At 36.0% G+C, this 20,307-nt stretch overlaps 1 protein-coding gene across 1 annotated transcript in view; it reads left to right on the top strand.

Moving 5' to 3' along the window:
* The first annotated feature begins 950 nt into the window (after positions 1 to 950).
* The window catches only part of fnbp1a (formin binding protein 1a), a 25,560-nt gene continuing 6,203 nt past the window's right edge, over positions 951 to 20,307 (top strand). Inside the window, exons 1-9 of the mRNA XM_016468332.1 lie at positions 951 to 1,269; positions 5,443 to 5,558; positions 7,669 to 7,725; positions 9,863 to 10,010; positions 12,396 to 12,458; positions 12,818 to 12,922; positions 13,909 to 13,923; positions 17,612 to 17,740; positions 17,869 to 18,015. Of these exons, the coding sequence (XP_016323818.1) occupies positions 1,195 to 1,269; positions 5,443 to 5,558; positions 7,669 to 7,725; positions 9,863 to 10,010; positions 12,396 to 12,458; positions 12,818 to 12,922; positions 13,909 to 13,923; positions 17,612 to 17,740; positions 17,869 to 18,015 (855 nt within the window). The 5' untranslated portion in view covers positions 951 to 1,194. The remainder of the gene's footprint in view (positions 1,270 to 5,442; positions 5,559 to 7,668; positions 7,726 to 9,862; positions 10,011 to 12,395; positions 12,459 to 12,817; positions 12,923 to 13,908; positions 13,924 to 17,611; positions 17,741 to 17,868; positions 18,016 to 20,307) is intronic.

The raw sequence follows: 20,307 nt of genomic DNA, 5'->3' as shown, positions 1-20,307 counted from the left end.
AAATAATATATAAGCAAAACAATTATTGGAAAAATGATTTTAAACACTTCAGAGGTGATATATAATATCAATCTCTGTGAATTACAGGAATTTGTCAGTGGATAGTTATGCATTTTATTTAGGGTGTTATTTTATTAAGTTGCCAAATAGCCACTGATTACTAAATAAACTTGGTTTACAAAAACATAACTTATAACTAAGTACCTGCAATGACATGCTAGGTAGTATTTAAAATATAGCTAGGGGTCTATACTTCAGGTGGCCCGTGGAGAAGATATATAAAAGCTTTTTTTTATTTAATTTTCATGACATTTCTAAATTCAAATGGGCACTACATAATGATCTGATAAGCTTAATATAATGTTAATTTTTTAGTGTTTTTAATAATAAGGCGGGCCTATTATATCACAGAGGAAAGCTATCCTTTGTCCCAATTTTTTATCATCATCATCATTATTAATATAATTATATAATAATAATAATTGTATAGCTGTTGTTATTATTATCATCATTTACCTGGTGTAAGTTACACATTATTCTAAAACTACGTTATAAAACGATTATTATTTACGTGTTATAGGTTACACATTATTATAAAACTGTTATGAAACTATTTTTAATCTGGAATCTAAGTAGGCTACTGTTTAAAATCTTTTCTTTAATTTGTTCTTTAATCTTTGTCCACTTGACTGTTTTTCTTTAGTTTACAAGAGCAAATTTGTACACTATATAGGCACTAGATAGAGAACAACTAATAAATAACTTAATAACTTAAGTATTTTTCACAGCTGGAATGGGACAAAAGAAGAAAGAAAGAAAAAAAATGAAAACATTTCAAAAATTCCTTTCCCACTAATTTTCCTTTGTGTCCGTATCTGTCGCCTGATTCCACGAACACACATTTAGCAGCAGTTGATCTCAGAGTAACTGGTGTTGTTGTGAGGTGGATTTGGCGCTGCGTGCTGCTCTGTGCGTGGCAGTCTACGTTAGTTCTTCTGTCTGAGACGCGTGAATGAATGCACGAGTACGTTGGCATTATCTTCATTTCCAGTTTCATCGGCAATTTACAGAATGCGGAGGTGAAAACGGCCGGACTCGCCGATCGAGGTACAAATCCTTGACGGTATACGCTGGTATTACACCAGGTAGTATTATTTGTATTGTCTGGAAGCTGTTCCTGGGCGAGAATCACGCATGCATTCAAACAGAGGATTATCGCGGAGGAACTGCCTCGACACCATGAGCTGCAGTTGGGGGACGGAGCTGTGGGTGAGTACAGCCGCGAGACACTTGAGGCGAATGCATCTGCAAGCCATTAAGCAATATAATGCACAAAATATTTAGGATCTCCGTTAGTAACATGCATTTGCCCATTAGTGACAGATAAATAGCCCACCCCACCGCCCATTTTGAGTGTTGCAGACCGCAAATTCCAGCTAACTGTTACAGGAATCTTTCATTTCACGATTTTAGCACTGGATCTTATGCATGCACGTCCAGATTTTTGAATGCAAGCAAATGCATGCTCTCTAAAGCTCGTTTAATGCAGTTATTAGCCATCAGCATTGACTAAATACCCTGGATGGCAATAATCCTGGGCTAATGATGTCCCTAACCACATGCAAGTGAATGAGGCTGGAGCAGGTGCACAGGTCATATTCCCCATGCATGTCCTTTTCAGCTTTGATGTTGCAATGTGCATGTAATAAAGTAACAGTGTTATATTGTTGCACCACACGTTACAGCATCTATTATGATCTTAAATACTTAATATTTTCAAGACTGTCCCTTTTTGGCTGTAACATCACGCAACCTTAACCTAGTAGTAATAACACCATAATGTTGTGTAGCCGGTAGTTAAACATCTGGGCTGGTAACCAAAAAGTTTAGACCTTGCAATGTTCCACTTAATCTCAATTTGTTGTTATAAGTGTAGAGGAGACAAGGGAATGTGGAAACATGGGGTACACTCTTAAAAATAAAGGTGCTTCACGATGCCATAGAAGAACCTTTTTGTCTAAATGGTTCCATAAAGAACCTTTAACATCTGAAGAACCTTTCTGTTTCACAAAAGGTTCTTTGTGGCGAAATAAGGTTCTTCAGATTACAAAAAGGTAAGAAAGAGATGGTTCTTTAAAGAACCTTTGACAAATTGGTTCTTTGGGAAACCAAAAATGGTTCTTCTATGGCATCGCTTGAAGAACCTTTTGAAGCATCTTTATTTTTAAGAGTGTAGGCTAAGTTGTAACATCATCAGTTTAAACAATTAGAAATTAGTTATGTGGGTGAGATCATCTTACATGGCCACCACCCTCTTCTGGTGACAGTAGAAGCTGTAAGCCTTTGTAAAATATTATGAGGGTAATATTTTAAAAGGATTTCTGTCAGGACCACTATCGTCAAAGATGATTGACAATTAGCATACAGTTTGGATTGGCGGTATGGTTCCGTTCTGGGCAAGAACTCCCTGCGCCTCCATGCAGCCTAGCATGGATGAGAGCAAGGAGAGCAGCAATAACCCCCCAGGGTAAACAGAACAGAACTAACATAAATGTATTGCAGATATTGTTAAGTTCAATCATTTTATGTACACATTTTAGAAGTAGTCTGATTCAAGGAGAATCAGAAGGCTGAATCCCGACTGACAGAGGAGGAGTTGGGGATGGAGGAGGGTAATTAGCTATTGAGCAATGCGAAAACTGCTGATAATACTAGGGACCTTATATATGAATGCTTAGATAGGTGTCGTATTCCCATAGGTAGATGGGGATCAGCTGAAGGTCACTTCAGAACTAACCCTACGCTTGATTTATAGGACTAAAACCAAGTTTATAGTTTAATTTGTGGTCATGCTATGGATGTTAATTGACAGAACTCATATAATCTGAATCAGCAAGTTTTAATTTTAATTAATTTAATTTAATTAAAAGCCTTCCATCATTGTGTTTAAAATACATATCTGGGTTGGTAAGGGATTGTATAAAAGTTATTTGAGCATGTACATTTGACAACCATAGTAAATTAATGCATTCATCCATTAGTAGGTTATTAAGACAACAGTGCTCCTTGTAGTTGACAATAATTCAAGTTATTTTAAAATACTTTAATTTGTAGCAGACAAATATGGAATTATTTGTATTAAAGTTTAAGACATATTGTGCACCGAATTACAGACATTGAAAATGTTGCTGTGGATAAAAAGACTAATCAGTTAAATGACTAATAAGTATTCAAATTGACTATTTAAATGGACAAATACTCTAAAAGCTAGACTATGGAAGTCACAGGAGATTCAGATCAATATGTTTTGTAACAGTAACCTAGTGGTTAATAGGTTTCAAAACAAGTTAAATGCTTTGTGATGGATGAAGTTTGTACTGTGTATATAGCGATAAGCATTAGGCATGTTACAGCTGGAGGGCCAGCAGTGCTGAATAATATATCTGACACGTTGCCAATGTCAGAGAATACTGCAAACTCATGAAATTATATGGGATGACTTTCATTCTGAGGGAGTTTTGATATCTCTCCTTTGGGCCCTCTTTCACAGTTATATCAAATCCATCAAAGCAAAATCTATAATTTTTATCTCCTAAAGTGTTCTGTTGGCACTGTACCTTCTTTGGTGTTTCATATTTTGTCAATGTTATATGAACGTGAGACGCACTAAATGGTTAGTCCTTCATATGTTAACTCTCAGTCTAATGTTTTTCTGTCCTTTGCAGGATCAGTTTGATAACCTAGAGAAACACACTCAGTGGGGCATTGAGTTTTTGGAGCGCTACACCAAGTTTGCTTTGTGGCGAAATAAGGTTCTTCAGATTATAAAAAGGTAAGAAAGAGATGGTTCTTTAAAGAACCTTTGACTAAATGGTTCTTTGCGGAACCAAAAATGGTTCTTCTATGGCATCGCTTGAAGAACCTTTTGAAGCATCTTTATTTTTAAGAGTGTAGGCTAAGTTGTAACATCATCAGTTTAACCAATTAGAAATTAGTTATGTGGGTGAGATCATCTTACATGGCCACCACCCTCTTCTGGTGACAGTAGAAGCTGTAAGCCTTTGTAAAATATTATGAGGGTAATATTTTAAAAGGATTTCTGTCAGGACCACTATCGTCAAAGATGATTGACAATTAGCATACAGTTTGGATTGGCGGTATGGTTCCGTTCTGGGCAAGAACTCCCTGCGCCTCCATGCAGCCTAGCATGGATGAGAGCAGGGAGAGCAGCAATAACCCCCAGGGTAAACAGAACAGAACTAACATAAATGTATTGCAGATATTGTTAAGTTCAATCATTTTATGTACACATTTTAGAAGTAGTCTGATTCAAGGAGAATCAGAAGGCTGAATCCCGACTGACAGAGGAGGAGTTGGGGATGGAGGAGGGTAATTAGCTATTGAGCAATGCGAAAACTGCTGATAATACTAGGGACCTTATATATGAATGCTTAGATAGGTGTCGTATTCCCATAGGTAGATGGGGATCAGCTGAAGGTCACTTCAGAACTAACCCTACGCTTGATTTATAGGACTAAAACCAAGTTTATAGTTTAATTTGTGGTCATGCTATGGATGTTAATTGACAGAACTCATATAATCTGAATCAGCAAGTTTTAATTTTAATTAATTTAATTTAATTAAAAGCCTTCCATCATTGTGTTTAAAATACATATCTGGGTTGGTAAGGGATTGTATAAAAGTTATTTGAGCATGTACATTTGACAACCATAGTAAATTAATGCATTCATCCATTAGTAGGTTATTAAGACAACAGTGCTCCTTGTAGTTGACAATAATTCAAGTTATTTTAAAATACTTTAATTTGTAGCAGACAAATATGGAATTATTTGTATTAAAGTTTAAGACATATTGTGCACCGAATTACAGACATTGAAAATGTTGCTGTGGATAAAAAGACTAATCAGTTAAATGACTAATAAGTATTCAAATTGACTATTTAAATGGACAAATACTCTAAAAGCTAGACTATGGAAGTCACAGGAGATTCAGATCAATATGTTTTGTAACAGTAACCTAGTGGTTAATAGGTTTCAAAACAAGTTAAATGCTTTGTGATGGATGAAGTTTGTACTGTGTATATAGCGATAAGCATTAGGCATGTTACAGCTGGAGGGCCAGCAGTGCTGAATAATATATCTGACACGTTGCCAATGTCAGAGAATACTGCAAACTCATGAAATTATATGGGATGACTTTCATTCTGAGGGAGTTTTGATATCTCTCCTTTGGGCCCTCTTTCACAGTTATATCAAATCCATCAAAGCAAAATCTATAATTTTTATCTCCTAAAGTGTTCTGTTGGCACTGTACCTTCTTTGGTGTTTCATATTTTGTCAATGTTATATGAACGTGAGACGCACTAAATGGTTAGTCCTTCATATGTTAACTCTCAGTCTAATGTTTTTCTGTCCTTTGCAGGATCAGTTTGATAACCTAGAGAAACACACTCAGTGGGGCATTGAGTTTTTGGAGCGCTACACCAAGTTTGTGAAGGAACGGTCTGAAATTGAACTGAGCTATGCTAAACAGATCAGGTAAGATAAAGACAAATTTGTGGCTCATATTTGCATTTTGTATTTTCTTATAATTCTCATTATCATGAATTAGATGCTCATATTTTGTCAGTTGAAGTCTATAGTCTATAGTAGTTTATTCGATATAGATTGTTTTAAAGCAGCTTCACAGTAATAAACAGGAAAGTAACAGTATTTAATGTTCTGAAACAGCTTCAATTTTAGCTGTAATGCATTATTCAGCTCAGTTCAGATTCAGTTCAGTTCAATAACTGTCAATGTTGCAAAGTTCATCAATTATGAAAAAACTTCAAAAGCAGCTCTACGGAAAACAACAGTGTCATTATCCAGCTCAATTGAGTTCTTTTTGTTGTAATATAATCAATACTATTTTCTGAATTTAATAAAATAAATAATCTAAGTTTGTAGGGTTGTAACCACAGTAATTGTATATATTATAATATAATTATTCTTGGTGAAAATTCAATTGAAAAATAATTAATCAACAATGTGGGGGGAACTGCTATTTTTGTACTGAACTGTCAGTACACTGCAGTCAAAATGTATGTGATGTATATATTTTCTCAGACATTCAGAATTGATTTTTTAAGTCTGAATATACCAAATACCTGCATAACTTATGATTCACAGTAAATGACAATTGTAGCATACAGATGTTCATAAAGATGGTGTTTTGTATTATGTCAGTGGGAACAAACGTAAAACAGGTCACATGTCCAACGTGTATTACCATGGGTTTCCACCGCTCTGACCCACATTTTATTATCTACCACTGATTCTGTAATATTTCTTGCTGGCTGCGTTTTGGAAGTTTATTGAGCAGCAGTTTCCACTGGAGATGTTGACCCCGAGGACACCGGCTGACTTACCAGCATCATCTGCGCTACCGCTCAAAGACATATGCAGAGAAACCTCAGCGTTTATAATAAACCCCAAAGCTGGAGCTCACAGCGGCGCCGCTCGCCGATTTGACCAGACGTGCAACAAACACGCCCTTTCTGTTTGTATTTTCTGATCACATAAGAGAAAATCCTCTTTTTGTAGCCGTCCGCTCAATCCGTGCATTGTTGTTATTTTTAAGAACTGTGTCAGACTGTATTTTGCTCTCAAGAAAGTCTTTAATTCACAACATCTCTCAGAGGCTTTTTTTTTTTTTTTAAATCGCAGCCATGGGTGAAAGATTTATAAAGCGCTAAGCACATGTTAGCAGATAAACGGCATCGACATGGATCTGTCTGGCCGAAGAATAATAGTCCTATAAAAACCGCTGGGTTGGGTTATTCTAATGAGGATTTATTTATGGCGTATTGACGCATAGGGCGGCCCATTTAGGCCGATCGCAGGGAAACTAGCAGACAATAAAGCAACTGCATCGGTGTGGTCTTGTCAAGAAACTGCAAGATGGTGATCTGCCTAGCAACACGTCAGACTCCTGGGAGGTACCGTTGGATGTGTGTGGAGAGAGGGAGAGATAGAGTGAAGGAAAGCTGCAGGAAAAAGCATCGAGGGGGCGGCACAATCAGCATGCGCTCTCACCATCATAATTGATTTGAAGCCATTTATAGGCCCTCTTGAAATTGATCACATAATATTCATGTATAAAGCAGTGATTTTCTCGTTTTCACTATGTCATTTGTCGTCTTCCTGTGCTCAGTTTTCCACTCTGATTGACAAAGGTCTGCCTCATGAATCGGACAGTGGGATGATACAATTATTCTGATGGTGACAATATTAGCTTTTGTTTGCACCGCAGCCTCGCGTTGCACCACAAGCACCATTAGATCTTATTTGTCACTGACGTGCACAATTTCACTCATTCAAATTACTGGGAGACAAAGACACCTTTGAAATCAGTGAAATGTCTTGGTTTGCCTTGCTTGCTGCAAAACAAGAAGAAATGTTGCTAAATTGCTGTTTTTTATGTTAGGGTAGCCGAGAGGATGTAAGATAAGAAACAAATTATTTTTCTAAATTACTATTTAAAATGTGCAATTTATGCACCACTAGCTTCACTAAACTTGATTGCAGACTGGTTCAAACAGGCATCATTTACAAATTACTTGTTTATAGTTGCTTTATAGAATAAAAAGTCTTATCTGTCTTATTATAGGAATCTGTCCAAGAAGTATCAGCTCAAGAAGAATTCCAAAGAGGAGGAAGAATTCAAGTGAGTGAGAACAGTTTGGCATGCATAAATCATACACATTCATCGAAATACTAATGTAGCTATTTACTAATGATGTTTCAGATTTACTTGCACAAAACAGTTTATGTCTTACTACTGTTCAAAAGTTTGGGGTAAGATTCCAGTGTTTTTAAAAGAAGGCCCTTATGCTCACCAAGGCTGCATTTATTTGATGAAAAATACATAAAAATTGTGAAATATTATTACAATTTAATATAACAGTTTTCTATGTTCATATATTTTCAAATGTAATTTATTCTTGTGTTGGCAAAACTGAATTTTCAGTCATTACTCCAGTCTTCAGTGTCGCATGATCCTTCAGAAATCATTCTAATATGCTGATGTAGTGCTCAAGAAATGTTTCTAATTATTATCCATGTTGATAATACTTCATAAAATATTCATTTCTGTCAAAAAAGAAAAATCTAACCCAAACTTTTGACTGGTAGTGTATATACACAAATTAGATTTTGTTTAGGTATAATCAAAGTTGTTTGAAATAATTACCAGTTAATTTTAAGTATCTATTGTGTGAAGAGTGTTCATTTGAGCAATTTTGTGCATGTCTCATTTGCTGTTATTAAATTGCATTATTCATTTGCCCCAAAACTATTTGGACAGCCAGACTTGCTTGAATACAAAATATCAAACTTTTAAAAATATTATTTAAAAGAAAAATAACACACTTTTAAAGATAAATCTTTCACAAAAAGAAATCTATTATGTTATGAGTTGACACCAATTGGGTAAAAGTGACATTTAGACATTTTTAATGTGACTTGAGGCTCAAAAGATGCACACTTTTAGAAAAAATGGCTTTACTAAAGGTAAAAATGCCCATAAAAAGTAAAATTCTATTTAAACTTATATGAAAAGATTCATTTCTTTTCACTGATGTGAACTGACCACACAGAATGAAGAATATCAAAAACTGCAGCTGTCCATGGTAGTCAGATATCAGCACAATAACACACTCGGCAAAATATCATCTAATTATCGTTATCGCAAATATCCCAAAAAATATAGAGATATTTTTTTTTTTCAATATCGCACACCCCTAATCTGGGCCCGCTCCCACTCGCGACATTCATGTTTTGTCCCGCTCCCGCCAGCAAAAGCAATATCTTATCTGGGCACGCTCCCGCCCGCGACATTCATGTTGTGAAGTAATCTATATATAGATTTTTTCAGCACATCAAAGAAATTTACATTAAATGGTTCTGTAACATCTCCTAAGATCCACAACATCCCAACATAAATGTTCCCGATAAAATATTTGTTATTGAGGCTAAGCATCAGCATTCACAAACCACTGTTATTTTTAACAGAAAAGCAAGCATGGGCTGCTGCGTACATGGTTTGGCATGGCAGAATGCGAGCAGCTTCCTTTATTATCACTAAAAACTGACATCTCTGTTCATCGCGATCTCATAAAGCTGTTATAACACGACGAACATATGCACAATGAACATATGCACAATGAATCTTTCACAATGTCTACACTTCGTGTGTTAAAATGAGACGATTCGTGAGCACGCAATTTCAGCACTGCGGTGAGTGGATTCTAACTTAATCACCTCTGATTGGCCATTGCGTTCCAGAAATCAACAGCTGAGTCTGTGATTAGCTACATTGAGCAACCCTTTAAACACGTGTTATAAATAGAAACTCTGCCTAGCTAGAGAGTTAATCATTTTAATGTTATTAGTTGTTGTTTTTGCTTTTGTGCAACACATAAATAACAATTTATATGTTTTAGACATTATATGTTTAGATAATTTCTCCGCACACCCACGAGTCTCTTCCCGCCCGCACCCGCACTCGCCCATCAAGAGTTGTCCCACGCCACACCCTGTTGCGTTGGGTCCCGCGGGAGTGCGGGTCTCTAACTTGAGGGTCCAAAAATATTCATATTTTGGGGCCACTATGTATTCTGTCATTATATCAGCCAGCATTCATATCAACACCAGTACCAGACATTAAAAAACTTTAATTAAGTTGACCACTATTGTGTTGATCTTGCTTTTGAATTTATTTTACTTTTTGAATAAATCAAGAGAAACTACTTGTCTCATCTTGCTTCTTTGTGATGTATTAACGTTTTCACATTTGCCATCAGGTACACCACATGTAGAGCGTTTCTGATTACCTTAAATGAGCTGAATGACTACGCGGGTCAACACGAGGTCATCGCCGAAAACCTGTCCACTCAGATAATCGCAGAGTTGACCCGCTACACTCAAGAACTGAAGGCTGAGCGAAAATCGGTACGAACATGTCTTTTCCATGCTTTTCTTGTCATGACGATGCCAAAACATCCCGCTCTCGGCTTTCTAGAGATCATTTAAAAAGATTATCTTCTGAAAAAAGAATCAAATCCCTCAATAATGTAAATCACCAGTTAAAGACATGTATGAAAACCACTAAAGTAATTCCTTCTCTGCTCTCCAGCACAGCCCTCACCTCTTTCAAATCCAGGGTTAATCACATAGGAATATGGTATTATTTTGTTTATGATTTCTCCCAGCTCTGTGGAATGAAGCCAGGACCAATGTGGGTCATGTATTCAGGTCAGTGGAGTTTGAGAAGGTCGCCCTCCCCCCGCTCTTGGCCTCTGTTGTCTAAAGGTTCTCGCGCGGGTTCAGGAGGCCTCTGTCTGAGGCTGCTGGCTGGAAGTAATATGACAGCGGAGTAAAACACCACCACGCTCGAGCTCAGGGAGGCTTCGTTCACCTCAGACCTCCGTTGATGCATTTTGTCTTCCTTTTGTGTTCAAATGTCACGCCGAGAGTAAGTGGTCCTTATGTATTTTTCATATAGAGTGTCGTGGTATGCCGTGAGTGGGCAGACGCAAGCGATCGCCTGTGCTGGTTTGTCAGTGATGAGAGCCCCTATATAAATTATTTGTGTTCCAGTGAGGAATTCTGAATCACATAGGAATATGGTATTATTTTGTTTATGATTTCTCCCAGCTCTGTGGAATGAAGCCAGGACCAATGTGGGTCATGTATTCAGGTCAGTGGAGTTTGAGAAGGTCGCCCTCCCCCCGCTCTTGGCCTCTGTTGTCTAAAGGTTCTCGCGCGGGTTCAGGAGGCCTCTGTCTGAGGCTGCTGGCTGGAAGTAATATGACAGCGGAGTAAAACACCACCACGCTCGAGCTCAGGGAGGCTTCGTTCACCTCAGACCTCCGTTGATGCATTTTGTCTTCCTTTTGTGTTCAAATGTCACGCCGAGAGTAAGTGGTCCTTATGTATTTTTCATATAGAGTGTCGTGGTATGCCGTGAGTGGGCAGACACAAGCGATCGCCTGTGCTGGTTTGTCAGTGACGCTTATGATAATGAGAGCCCCTATATAAATTATTTGTGTTCCAGTGAGGAATTCTGCAGTTAATTAACATTTATTGTACATGAGTACGTCTTTGCTTCCGTAATTGAATTCTTTACGGAATGACGAGGGATTTGGATTCAGCAATAGCTCTGGAATATAATCTTTCTAGCAGCTGCTGTCTGGCTTGATTGTGTCATATTTAATTTAATCAGCTTAAATTCCAATTAAATGTCTTTTCAGCATAATATTTTAAAAGGAGATGTCAGTAACACAGTAATAAGATAGTTGTCATCATGACTGTGCAAGAACTGAAATAGAATTTTTTTTAACCCGAAATTTGTTAAAAATACAGTCTCTCATGGTTGGTTTCCAGTATAAATAGCCAAATATTTAAGGGCAATGTTGAAAAAAATATTTTTAAATATTAATAATAATCAGATTAAACTATTTTACTACCAAGTAATAAAGTTACTACTTGTAACAAAAACCAGTTCACCTAAAAATGGACATTTTGGAATATAGTGAACAAGCGGAATGGACTACTTTTATGACACTTCACTGTCCAATTTGTATGGAAAAGAACTGCTTTGCTTTATATCTCCTTTTAGATTTCATGAAAATGTTCCTTTTTGGATGAGCTGTTAATGTAATTGCTGTCAAATATGTATATATTGGCTTTGAATGCATCTCATCGGATCAGATTTTAGAGCAGTAACTATTTGTTTTATAACAAATATTATCTTAATTTATCTAATGTTCTGTACTGATTTTATTATCCTGTACTGTTTTTATTAGGTACAGACTCCACTGCAACTTTGTTTTATGTGCTATTTTTCTTTTTGCAGAACTGTGGCAGTGAGTTTTGCACATTTTCTTTCAGAGAAATGTAAACGTAAAAAAATGCTGTTCTTTTCAACGGTCTATCCATCAAAGAATCCTAAAATGTATCATTGTTTTCACAAAAATATTAAGCAGCACAGCTGTTTTCAACATAGATAATAATAAGAAATGTGTCTTGAGCTGCGAATTAGCATATTAGACTGATTTCTGAAGGATCATGTGACACTGAAGCCTGGAGTAATGATGCTGAAAATTCAGCTTTGCATCACAGGAATAAATTACATTTTAATATACATTCAAATAGAAAACATATATTTTAAATTGTAACAATATTTTACAATATCATTATATTTTTATATTGAATAAATACAGCCTTGGTGAGCATAAGAGACGTACAAAAAAATTTGTTTTAAATCCGACCCCAAAATTTTGAACAGTAGTGTTCTAAATTTTAGATCTATTTCTTGTCTTTTCTTTCCTCAAGCATTTCCATGATGGCCGCAGAGCGCAACAACACATTGAGAATTCCTGGAAGCAGCTGGAATCGGTGAGTCAGTTTAACTGAACAGAACATAGTGTGAATACTCAAATTTTTCCTGATACTGGCCTCTCTTTCATCACCTGTCTAAGATATGAGCTAGAACTGGGCCGCCTTGTACAATAAACACTTGTGTAAAATCAGCCACAGGTGCCTGTAAAAGACAAGTCTCTTTCAAAATAAACAATAACCTACAACTACAGGTTTTAATACATATAAAATATAAAACTATAAAGCATACCTAACTAAAAGCTGAAATACATGACAGTGGCATACTTTTTTTTTTCAGCAATGAGTAGTGCAATAATCTAAAATTTAGATTTCTCATTTTAATGTAAGTTTTTTTTTTTTTTTTTTGTCTCTTTCAGAGTAAGAGAAGGTTTGAGAGAGACTGTAAGGAAGCAGATCGCGCCCAGCATTACTTCGACAAGATGGACGCCGACATTAACGTGACTAAAGCAGATGTGGAAAAGGTATGGGTCACGTGTGTGCGTGAGAAGAGACAGATCCTGTCACAAGCCCCTCATTCTCCATGACTGCTTTCATGCTTTTCTGTGAGTCTGTGTGGATGATCCCTCTTTGAAATGGGGCGGTGGTGACAGATGCTGATATAACTGATGTCAAGTTCAACGTTCTGAAAGTTAGAGTGAATCTGCCCTTCTCATACCTTATACCTCACCTGCTGCTACCTTATTGTACCTTCACTGTATAGCAGAAAATTACCTTTTTTTTTCTCAAAGGGACTGTAAGCACAATAAACCTGTGACCATATTAGTACCTGCTAATATTTAGTGGATTTTGTGTTTTTTTGTTGTTTTGTTTTTTGGCATTGGGTGATTAGGCAGATGTTTAAAACAGATCATATGTATTTTTTTTCCAATTTAAACAAACCAAATAATTTCTAGTTCAATTCCAGGTTTCTAAAATGCAAACAGTGTACCATCTTTTCTACTGAAATACATAAGCAAAATTATTAACTGAAATTTTAGTATGAATGTCAGGGCTGAATTTAATTAATAAAATGAAGTAACACTGTGAATATTAAGATTATTGTACTTTGCCCTCCCTGATTTGCTACTCTCTAGTATTAGAGTGTAAAAACAGAGTTACTCAATTCTAAAAATGACTAATTTTTTAAAACTATTTAAATGACAATTATAATAATTTTAAAAAATATAGGCTATATAAAAATGCAATTTCAGAATCAACAACATTAAGAAATGTATATTTAAATGTTCAATAATGAAAACAATAAGCTCACACGCCGCAAAAAGGAAGGTAGTTTTAACGATAAGAAACAAAGACAACTAATATGGCAGTGGCCTGTTTGTTATGAATCTAAGGCCAAATGAACAGATTTGGATTTGCCCATGTGTAGATGTATTCTTAAGTACCTTCTGTTATTAGTGTGTCTGTGACACTAATCGACTCTGTCTTTGTTTTTTAACATGTCTTAAAGCGGTGTTCTCTCAAGGTAGGTTTGATCCAAGAGTCATCTTTGTCGGTGGGGAGTTTGTTAACTTGTTCGGTGTATTACCCATATCAGCAAAGAGTGTTTGTCGTAATTTTCGTTGTTTTTCAGTTTTAGCTTTTGTTACGTTCACGTCTATGCTTGCAGCGAATCTTTCCTGTATTCACCTTGTACAAATGTACAGAATAAGACTTGTCATGGAAGACGTTAAAATGGATTTCGATTGCGAAAATAGACTACGTTGTAAGGGTTACAGCGGAGACTGATTTCACAAAATCAATAGCTATTACTGCACAATTTACTGTCAACCACAAAAAGTCCTGAGTCGGAGAGTCTGTGCACACTGTCTGGTTCATGTACATGCAGTTGTTTATGTACAGTGGCCCCAAAAAGCATTTAGACACTTAAAAATGGATACATTTAATTGCATTAGTTTCAGTATTAAATGAAGTGGCAGAAGCACAGTTTTTCAAACAAAAGATTTCAGTTTATTAAGTTTGAAATGATTAACTATAGATATATTGTTCACAATTAATAAAAAAACCTGTAAAGGTTTAGTGGAACATGTTCATAATTACTGTGATGAACTATATATGTGGTTACAGTGCTAGGACTTACTTGTGGAGAACTTTCATTAAAAATCACAAAAACACCAGTTGATTGAAAGACATTGAGCAAAAATGGTAGCTTAATTGTTTTGCATATGCATCTTGGATTTACAGTATATTTTGTGTTTAACGTAATGATACTCACAAATTTGTGCGGGTGACTTAAGTATCGAAATGCTTTTTTGGTCTGCTGTATGTGTTTAGTTAGTATGCATGATGAATGGATGTCTGGTGCGGTTCATTTGGACCACTTTGACATTTTGTTTTCGAACATTCCTTGTCATTTTTGTGTGTGTGTGTGTGTGTGTGTTTATGTGTGTTTGTTTCCTCATTCACTGTTGGTACGCCATCATGTTCTTCTTGTCAAAGTCTTCTTCATCGATAACACACTACCATACTACTCATACTACTTCTAGAATATATTGTTTATGTGTAATAGAGTACTCAACCTACATTACCCAAAATGTGCTGTATACAAGCAGAGCACAATGAGTAAGATATCCCACAATGCAATACATTTAGCTTGACCTTCCATTTCTACAGAGCTCCACACATGACATGAGGTCACAAATATATTTATCATGGCCGTGATTTAAGAATATGTTCCTTCATTTTATTATTCCATTCCCTCATTTTAGCTAAGTTGTGGTAACAATTTCTTAATTCGTTTAACTATTTTTTTTTAATTAGTTCCCTCATTTTAGTAAATGGTGGCCAAGTTGTACTGATTTGTTCCCTTATTTTGATTTAATTCAAATGAGGCAAAAAAAATTGTACAACATGTCCACAATTTACTAAAATGAGGGAACGAATTCTTAATTTGTGGCCACAAAAAAATAACCCACAATTTACTAAAATGAGGGAACGAATTCTTAATTTGTGGCCACAAAAAAAAAAAAAAAACTTTATATATATATACATACATATATACACATTTCATGCGTTTTGTACATTTCCAATTTTGAATGAACCTGAAGTAATATCAACTGCATCTTTTTTGACTATATTACAAAACTACTACAAGTTAAGGCTACGTTTACACGACAGCGATGTAGTGAAAAACTGAAAAGTTTTTCCCTTGCGTTTTTAAAAATTTTCACGTATTCACAATGTTTTCAAAATGATTCGCGTTTACACATATCCGCGAAAATGTCCAAAAACGCTGTATTACGTATGCCAGGCCAGTAGTTGGCTCTGTCACTTTGTTAGTAAACAGTACCTGTAGGGAAGTGACGATTATGTGTTCTCCGCTGTTGGTTGTAATATTGGTGAAGTAAATTCACACTTTGCTGAAGAAGCGTTAGCAAACTCTTGAGCAGCAATAACAGTGCCATGTACTCCGCCATTGTGTATGTTTGTTCGCGCTTGCCTTTAAAATCGACACGTACTGCGCATGTCTACATACCTAACATGTACTACGCATGCGCATGACGTCACCATTTTCATTGGCGTTTTGGGTATTTACCGGGTGTGCCTCACACGTCCTGAAAAGTGAAGCTGCGGGCTCTTTGATCGCCCCCTGGTGGCTAGCTGCAGTACAGGTCATAAACCCCGCCCTCTCCATGTAAACGAATGGGACTCGAGTCAAAATAAAAAAATAAATGACACTTCCAATACAATTTTCCGAAAGATGGTTTTGGTCATTTAATGTAGTTGTTATCATGCTGATATATGTTCAATTGTTCGTTTTTGTGATAAGTTTGATTTTAGCTAGTAATTTGATGCTATAAAAACGGGGAGTGTCGTTATGGTTGATTGGGTCTGCAGGAGTTTGATACCGCGGCTCCACCTCACGACACTACTGCACAGACTCTGGCTCCAAACTAATCTCTACTGCGCAGACTTGGGCTCCAAATGACGTCATTTACTCAAGATGGCAGCAGCCATACTGAGATGCTTTGGCTTCACTTTTCTATAGTGGAAGGAAGTGGAGACGCGTCGTCCAACTTTTTTTTTACAGTCTATGGTATTTACATGAAAACGACTTTCAAAAATATGCGTTTTCAGTCCCCAAAATGCCGTTGTCGTGTAAACGAACAGGCAAAACACATAAAAAGTTTCCCGTTTTTGGCTGAAAATGTTGTCGTGTAAACGGCCCCCAAGACATTTTATTTTTGAAACGGTTTATTTTTTTAACTAACTATTTCAACACCACTAGTTGAATGAAGCATGCAACTTGATGAGGTCATGTCATGTGGTAATTACGTAACAAACAGTTGTTTAAACATTTTTTTAATTTGTATAATGCATATTGTATAATATGCTAAATATGTCATTTTAATATGAACAATATATAATTGCTACTAATAATAACATGAATTAATTTACCAAATTTGGTGTTATTCATTCTGCTTTCTGAACACTTTCTGTCAGAAATACGATTGAGACTGAAATAAGATTATTCACTATCATTATTTTATTCTATTTTTATTTTTTATCACAGTGTAAATGCCTTTTTATATATGAAAGTATTCGACAGTTTCTGCTTAATTGAATAAATGTACTAATGCCACCATGTGTCAGTTCAGCGGTAAATGAACTAACAGCCTTGTTTTTGGATAATGCACATTTTCTGTTTTCATTTATTTTTGAGTGGACGCTCCGTGAATATTATGTCAAGTAAATTATTGAAATCTCATACTCATATCTCAGTGGAATTGTCTACTAAAAAACTCATTCATATATCAGTTAAACTCTATAAAGGATACTATGACCCACAAAATCTGCTGAATGAATTACTGATAAACATAGATCTTTAGCTGTGTTATTTTCCCTGAGTACATCATTTGATTATATTTCTGTGTTTGATTTGTGATGTTTGCGTTGTTTGTCCTCTCTCACTCTTGCACAGAGCGTTTGGTTAAGTGTGTAGATCACTGACTATTGATCTGAAGTTGACACCAGACTACGCTTATATCTTTCTGTAATCTGCTAATTGACTTTCAGTGTTTGTTGACTTGTCATGTCGTAAAGGTGATCGTTTTATTTGTCAGTTCCTGCACTTTACGTTCTGATGTCATTCTTGTAGAAAGGATCTTAATGTCTTTTTTGTTCCCTGTCTCTTGTGTTTTCTGTCTATTTAGGCGAAACAGCAAGCTCAGATGAGGCATCAGATAGCAGAGGACAGTAAAAACGAGTACCTGACCTACCTGCAGAAGTTCAACAAGGACCAACATGAGCACTACTACACGCTTATACCACATATCTTTCAGGTGAGAATCTCTCTCCATCAAATTAAAATACTGTAATATTGATAAATGACAAATATGTTCATTTTTATGCCAGATGGACCATGAATGGCATATTGAGTGTTCATAACGTGGTGTTTTCTGTCTTGCAGAGGATACAGGAGATGGAGGAGAGGCGGGTGGGCAGGGTGAGGGAGAGCATGCGGGTGTACACCGAGGTCGAGCATAAAGTATTGCCCATCGTCAGCAAGTGTCTGGATGGCATGACCAAGGCAGCTGAATCCATCGAGCCTAAAATGGTACGTTAAGTGCTGCGACTGCTTTGTGCTGAAAATGCATCATGTTTCCGGATTACATAGCCATCTGTTGATCAGCCTACTGCTGGAAAATCCTATTCAGTGAAAATCTTTTATTAAGCCATAAAATACTTTTTTTTTTATCAGTGGTTGAGAATCGAGGTTCTTGTTTAGAATTGTTTTTTTATAAAAAAAGAAAAAAAAACACACACACATACACAATGCCTAATCAGTGATTGACTGATTCATGAACTAATGACTCTTTTGAGTCATTATATGTGTCCAAATGACTTTTAATGAATCAGTCAAAAAGATTTGCAGATCAGTCTTAAGGCCGTTTCACACTGAACGCGATGCGAAAAAGTGAGGCGAATCGCCGACGAACGTTGCTTTCACACCGAGCACGAAACGATTGATCGCCTTCTGCTAATTCACGCCTGCACGCTAGGTGGTGCCGACCAGCAATGCATTTTTACTCAGATATGTATCTCATATATGGATTTAACATCGTCCACTGCTCAATATACAGCATTAAATATAGCTAAATAAAGTTTGGTTCTACGCCAGAAACAAAAACTATCTATAATGCTTACAAGAAAACATCTTAAAATATAAATATAAGTACAATTAGCATCAAGCCACATTTGAAAATGTATGTGATTATTGTTTTTGCTTAAAACCCACTATAAACCATCACCGAGTGCTTGTAATAACTTCCGATTGTGATCTATGGTTGATTTTGATTCTATAATCAAAGAGACATGCACTCTTTGCAGGCTATGTTTAATAACGCCACACTGCTTATTGTCATAAACATCCTTTATTGTTATAAAATTACCATGAGCTGCATACAAAACACATACAGAAAATATATCGTCATAATCATATGTCTATTTGCTTTAATATTTCATGTGTAGAAAAATGTTTCACTCTTTTTTTTAAACACGGAATATCTAGAGAGTTAACGCGTTAACAGGAATAATCTAATTTATTCCTGTGATGCAAAGCAGAATTTTCAACATCATTACTCCAGTCTTCAGTGTCACATGATCCTTCAGAAATCATTCTTATACGCTGATTAAACAGTTGTGCTGCTTAATATTTTTGTGGAATCCATGATAATTTTTTTGCAGGATTCTTTGATGGATAGAAAGTACGAAAAGAACTGCATTTATTTGAAACGGAAATCTTTTGTAACATTATAAATGTTTTTACGGTCACTTATGATCGTTTTATGCAGTCCTGCTGAATAAAAGTAATAATTTCTTTCAAATAAAAAAACTTTTGAATGGTAGTACACTTAAAAATTCAGCTCAACGTTTAAAAAAAAAAAAAAGATAACCAATAAGAGCAAAAATACAAGTGAAACATTAAAAAAGGAAGAGGAAATAAGGGGGAAAATAATAAAGATTCAATACAATGACATTGATGTGTGTCACTGATAGGACTATGATTTGTAAAAGCAGAGTTTTCTGGCTGCGGGGTGAATTTACTTTTCCAAATGAAGCAGATGAATAATATAGCAGGTCAAAATGCTTACTGGATTTCTCTGATTATCGCTGGCCCACTTACAAGCTAACGAGTAGTGATCGTCACGGAGCGTCGTCGCCAGGTTACCATCAGTAATTTACAGCTGCGGGGGGGATCGCTGGCAGTTAACGGGGCTGATGTGCTTCTTGTTTGTCTCATCTGCTAAATCCTGTTCCAGTTGTGTGTGTGTGTGTGTGTGTGTGTGTGTGTGTGTGTCCTTTCAGAGATAGTGTGCTGGCTATATGAATCAGACCTCCATTAAAACATCCTCCTGTAGAAAGTTATTCGTTTACATAGTAGGGTTATGGATGCCACATATAAATGCTAAAAATAGTCTCTTGGTCTGACCTGAACAGCAGTAGAGGGATTATATGGAGGGGATTTGCTATGGTGGATGTGCTTCTCGTAGTCTGTAGTACATAATTGCTGCGATTATGACGTCAGTTTGAAGGTGGGGTCTGCATTTCCACACTAATATTTCCACTTTTTAAGTAGTTGAATAACTAGATAGATAATGATCATTTTATTTATAAATATTTTACGTTTTTATAAATAATTAGGATATAGTGATATTATTAATTATATATATATATATATATATATATATATGTGTGTGTGTGTGTGTGTGTGTACATACACACAATTATTTACAGCAATACTATGAGTATCTACTACTACAACTAATTAGAATAGACTTAGAAAAGAGATAGATTAGAAAAGAGATTTAAGTGTAACTAACATTGACTTCAAAAAGTAGGGCTAGGT

This window comes from Sinocyclocheilus anshuiensis, unplaced genomic scaffold (genome assembly GCF_001515605.1).
Source record: "Sinocyclocheilus anshuiensis isolate Anshui unplaced genomic scaffold, SAMN03320099.WGS_v1.1 scaffold188, whole genome shotgun sequence".
Lineage (NCBI taxonomy): Eukaryota > Metazoa > Chordata > Actinopteri > Cypriniformes > Cyprinidae > Sinocyclocheilus > Sinocyclocheilus anshuiensis.
The sequence above is the reverse complement of the archived record's forward strand: the minus strand, read 5'-3'. Positions and strand labels throughout refer to the sequence as shown.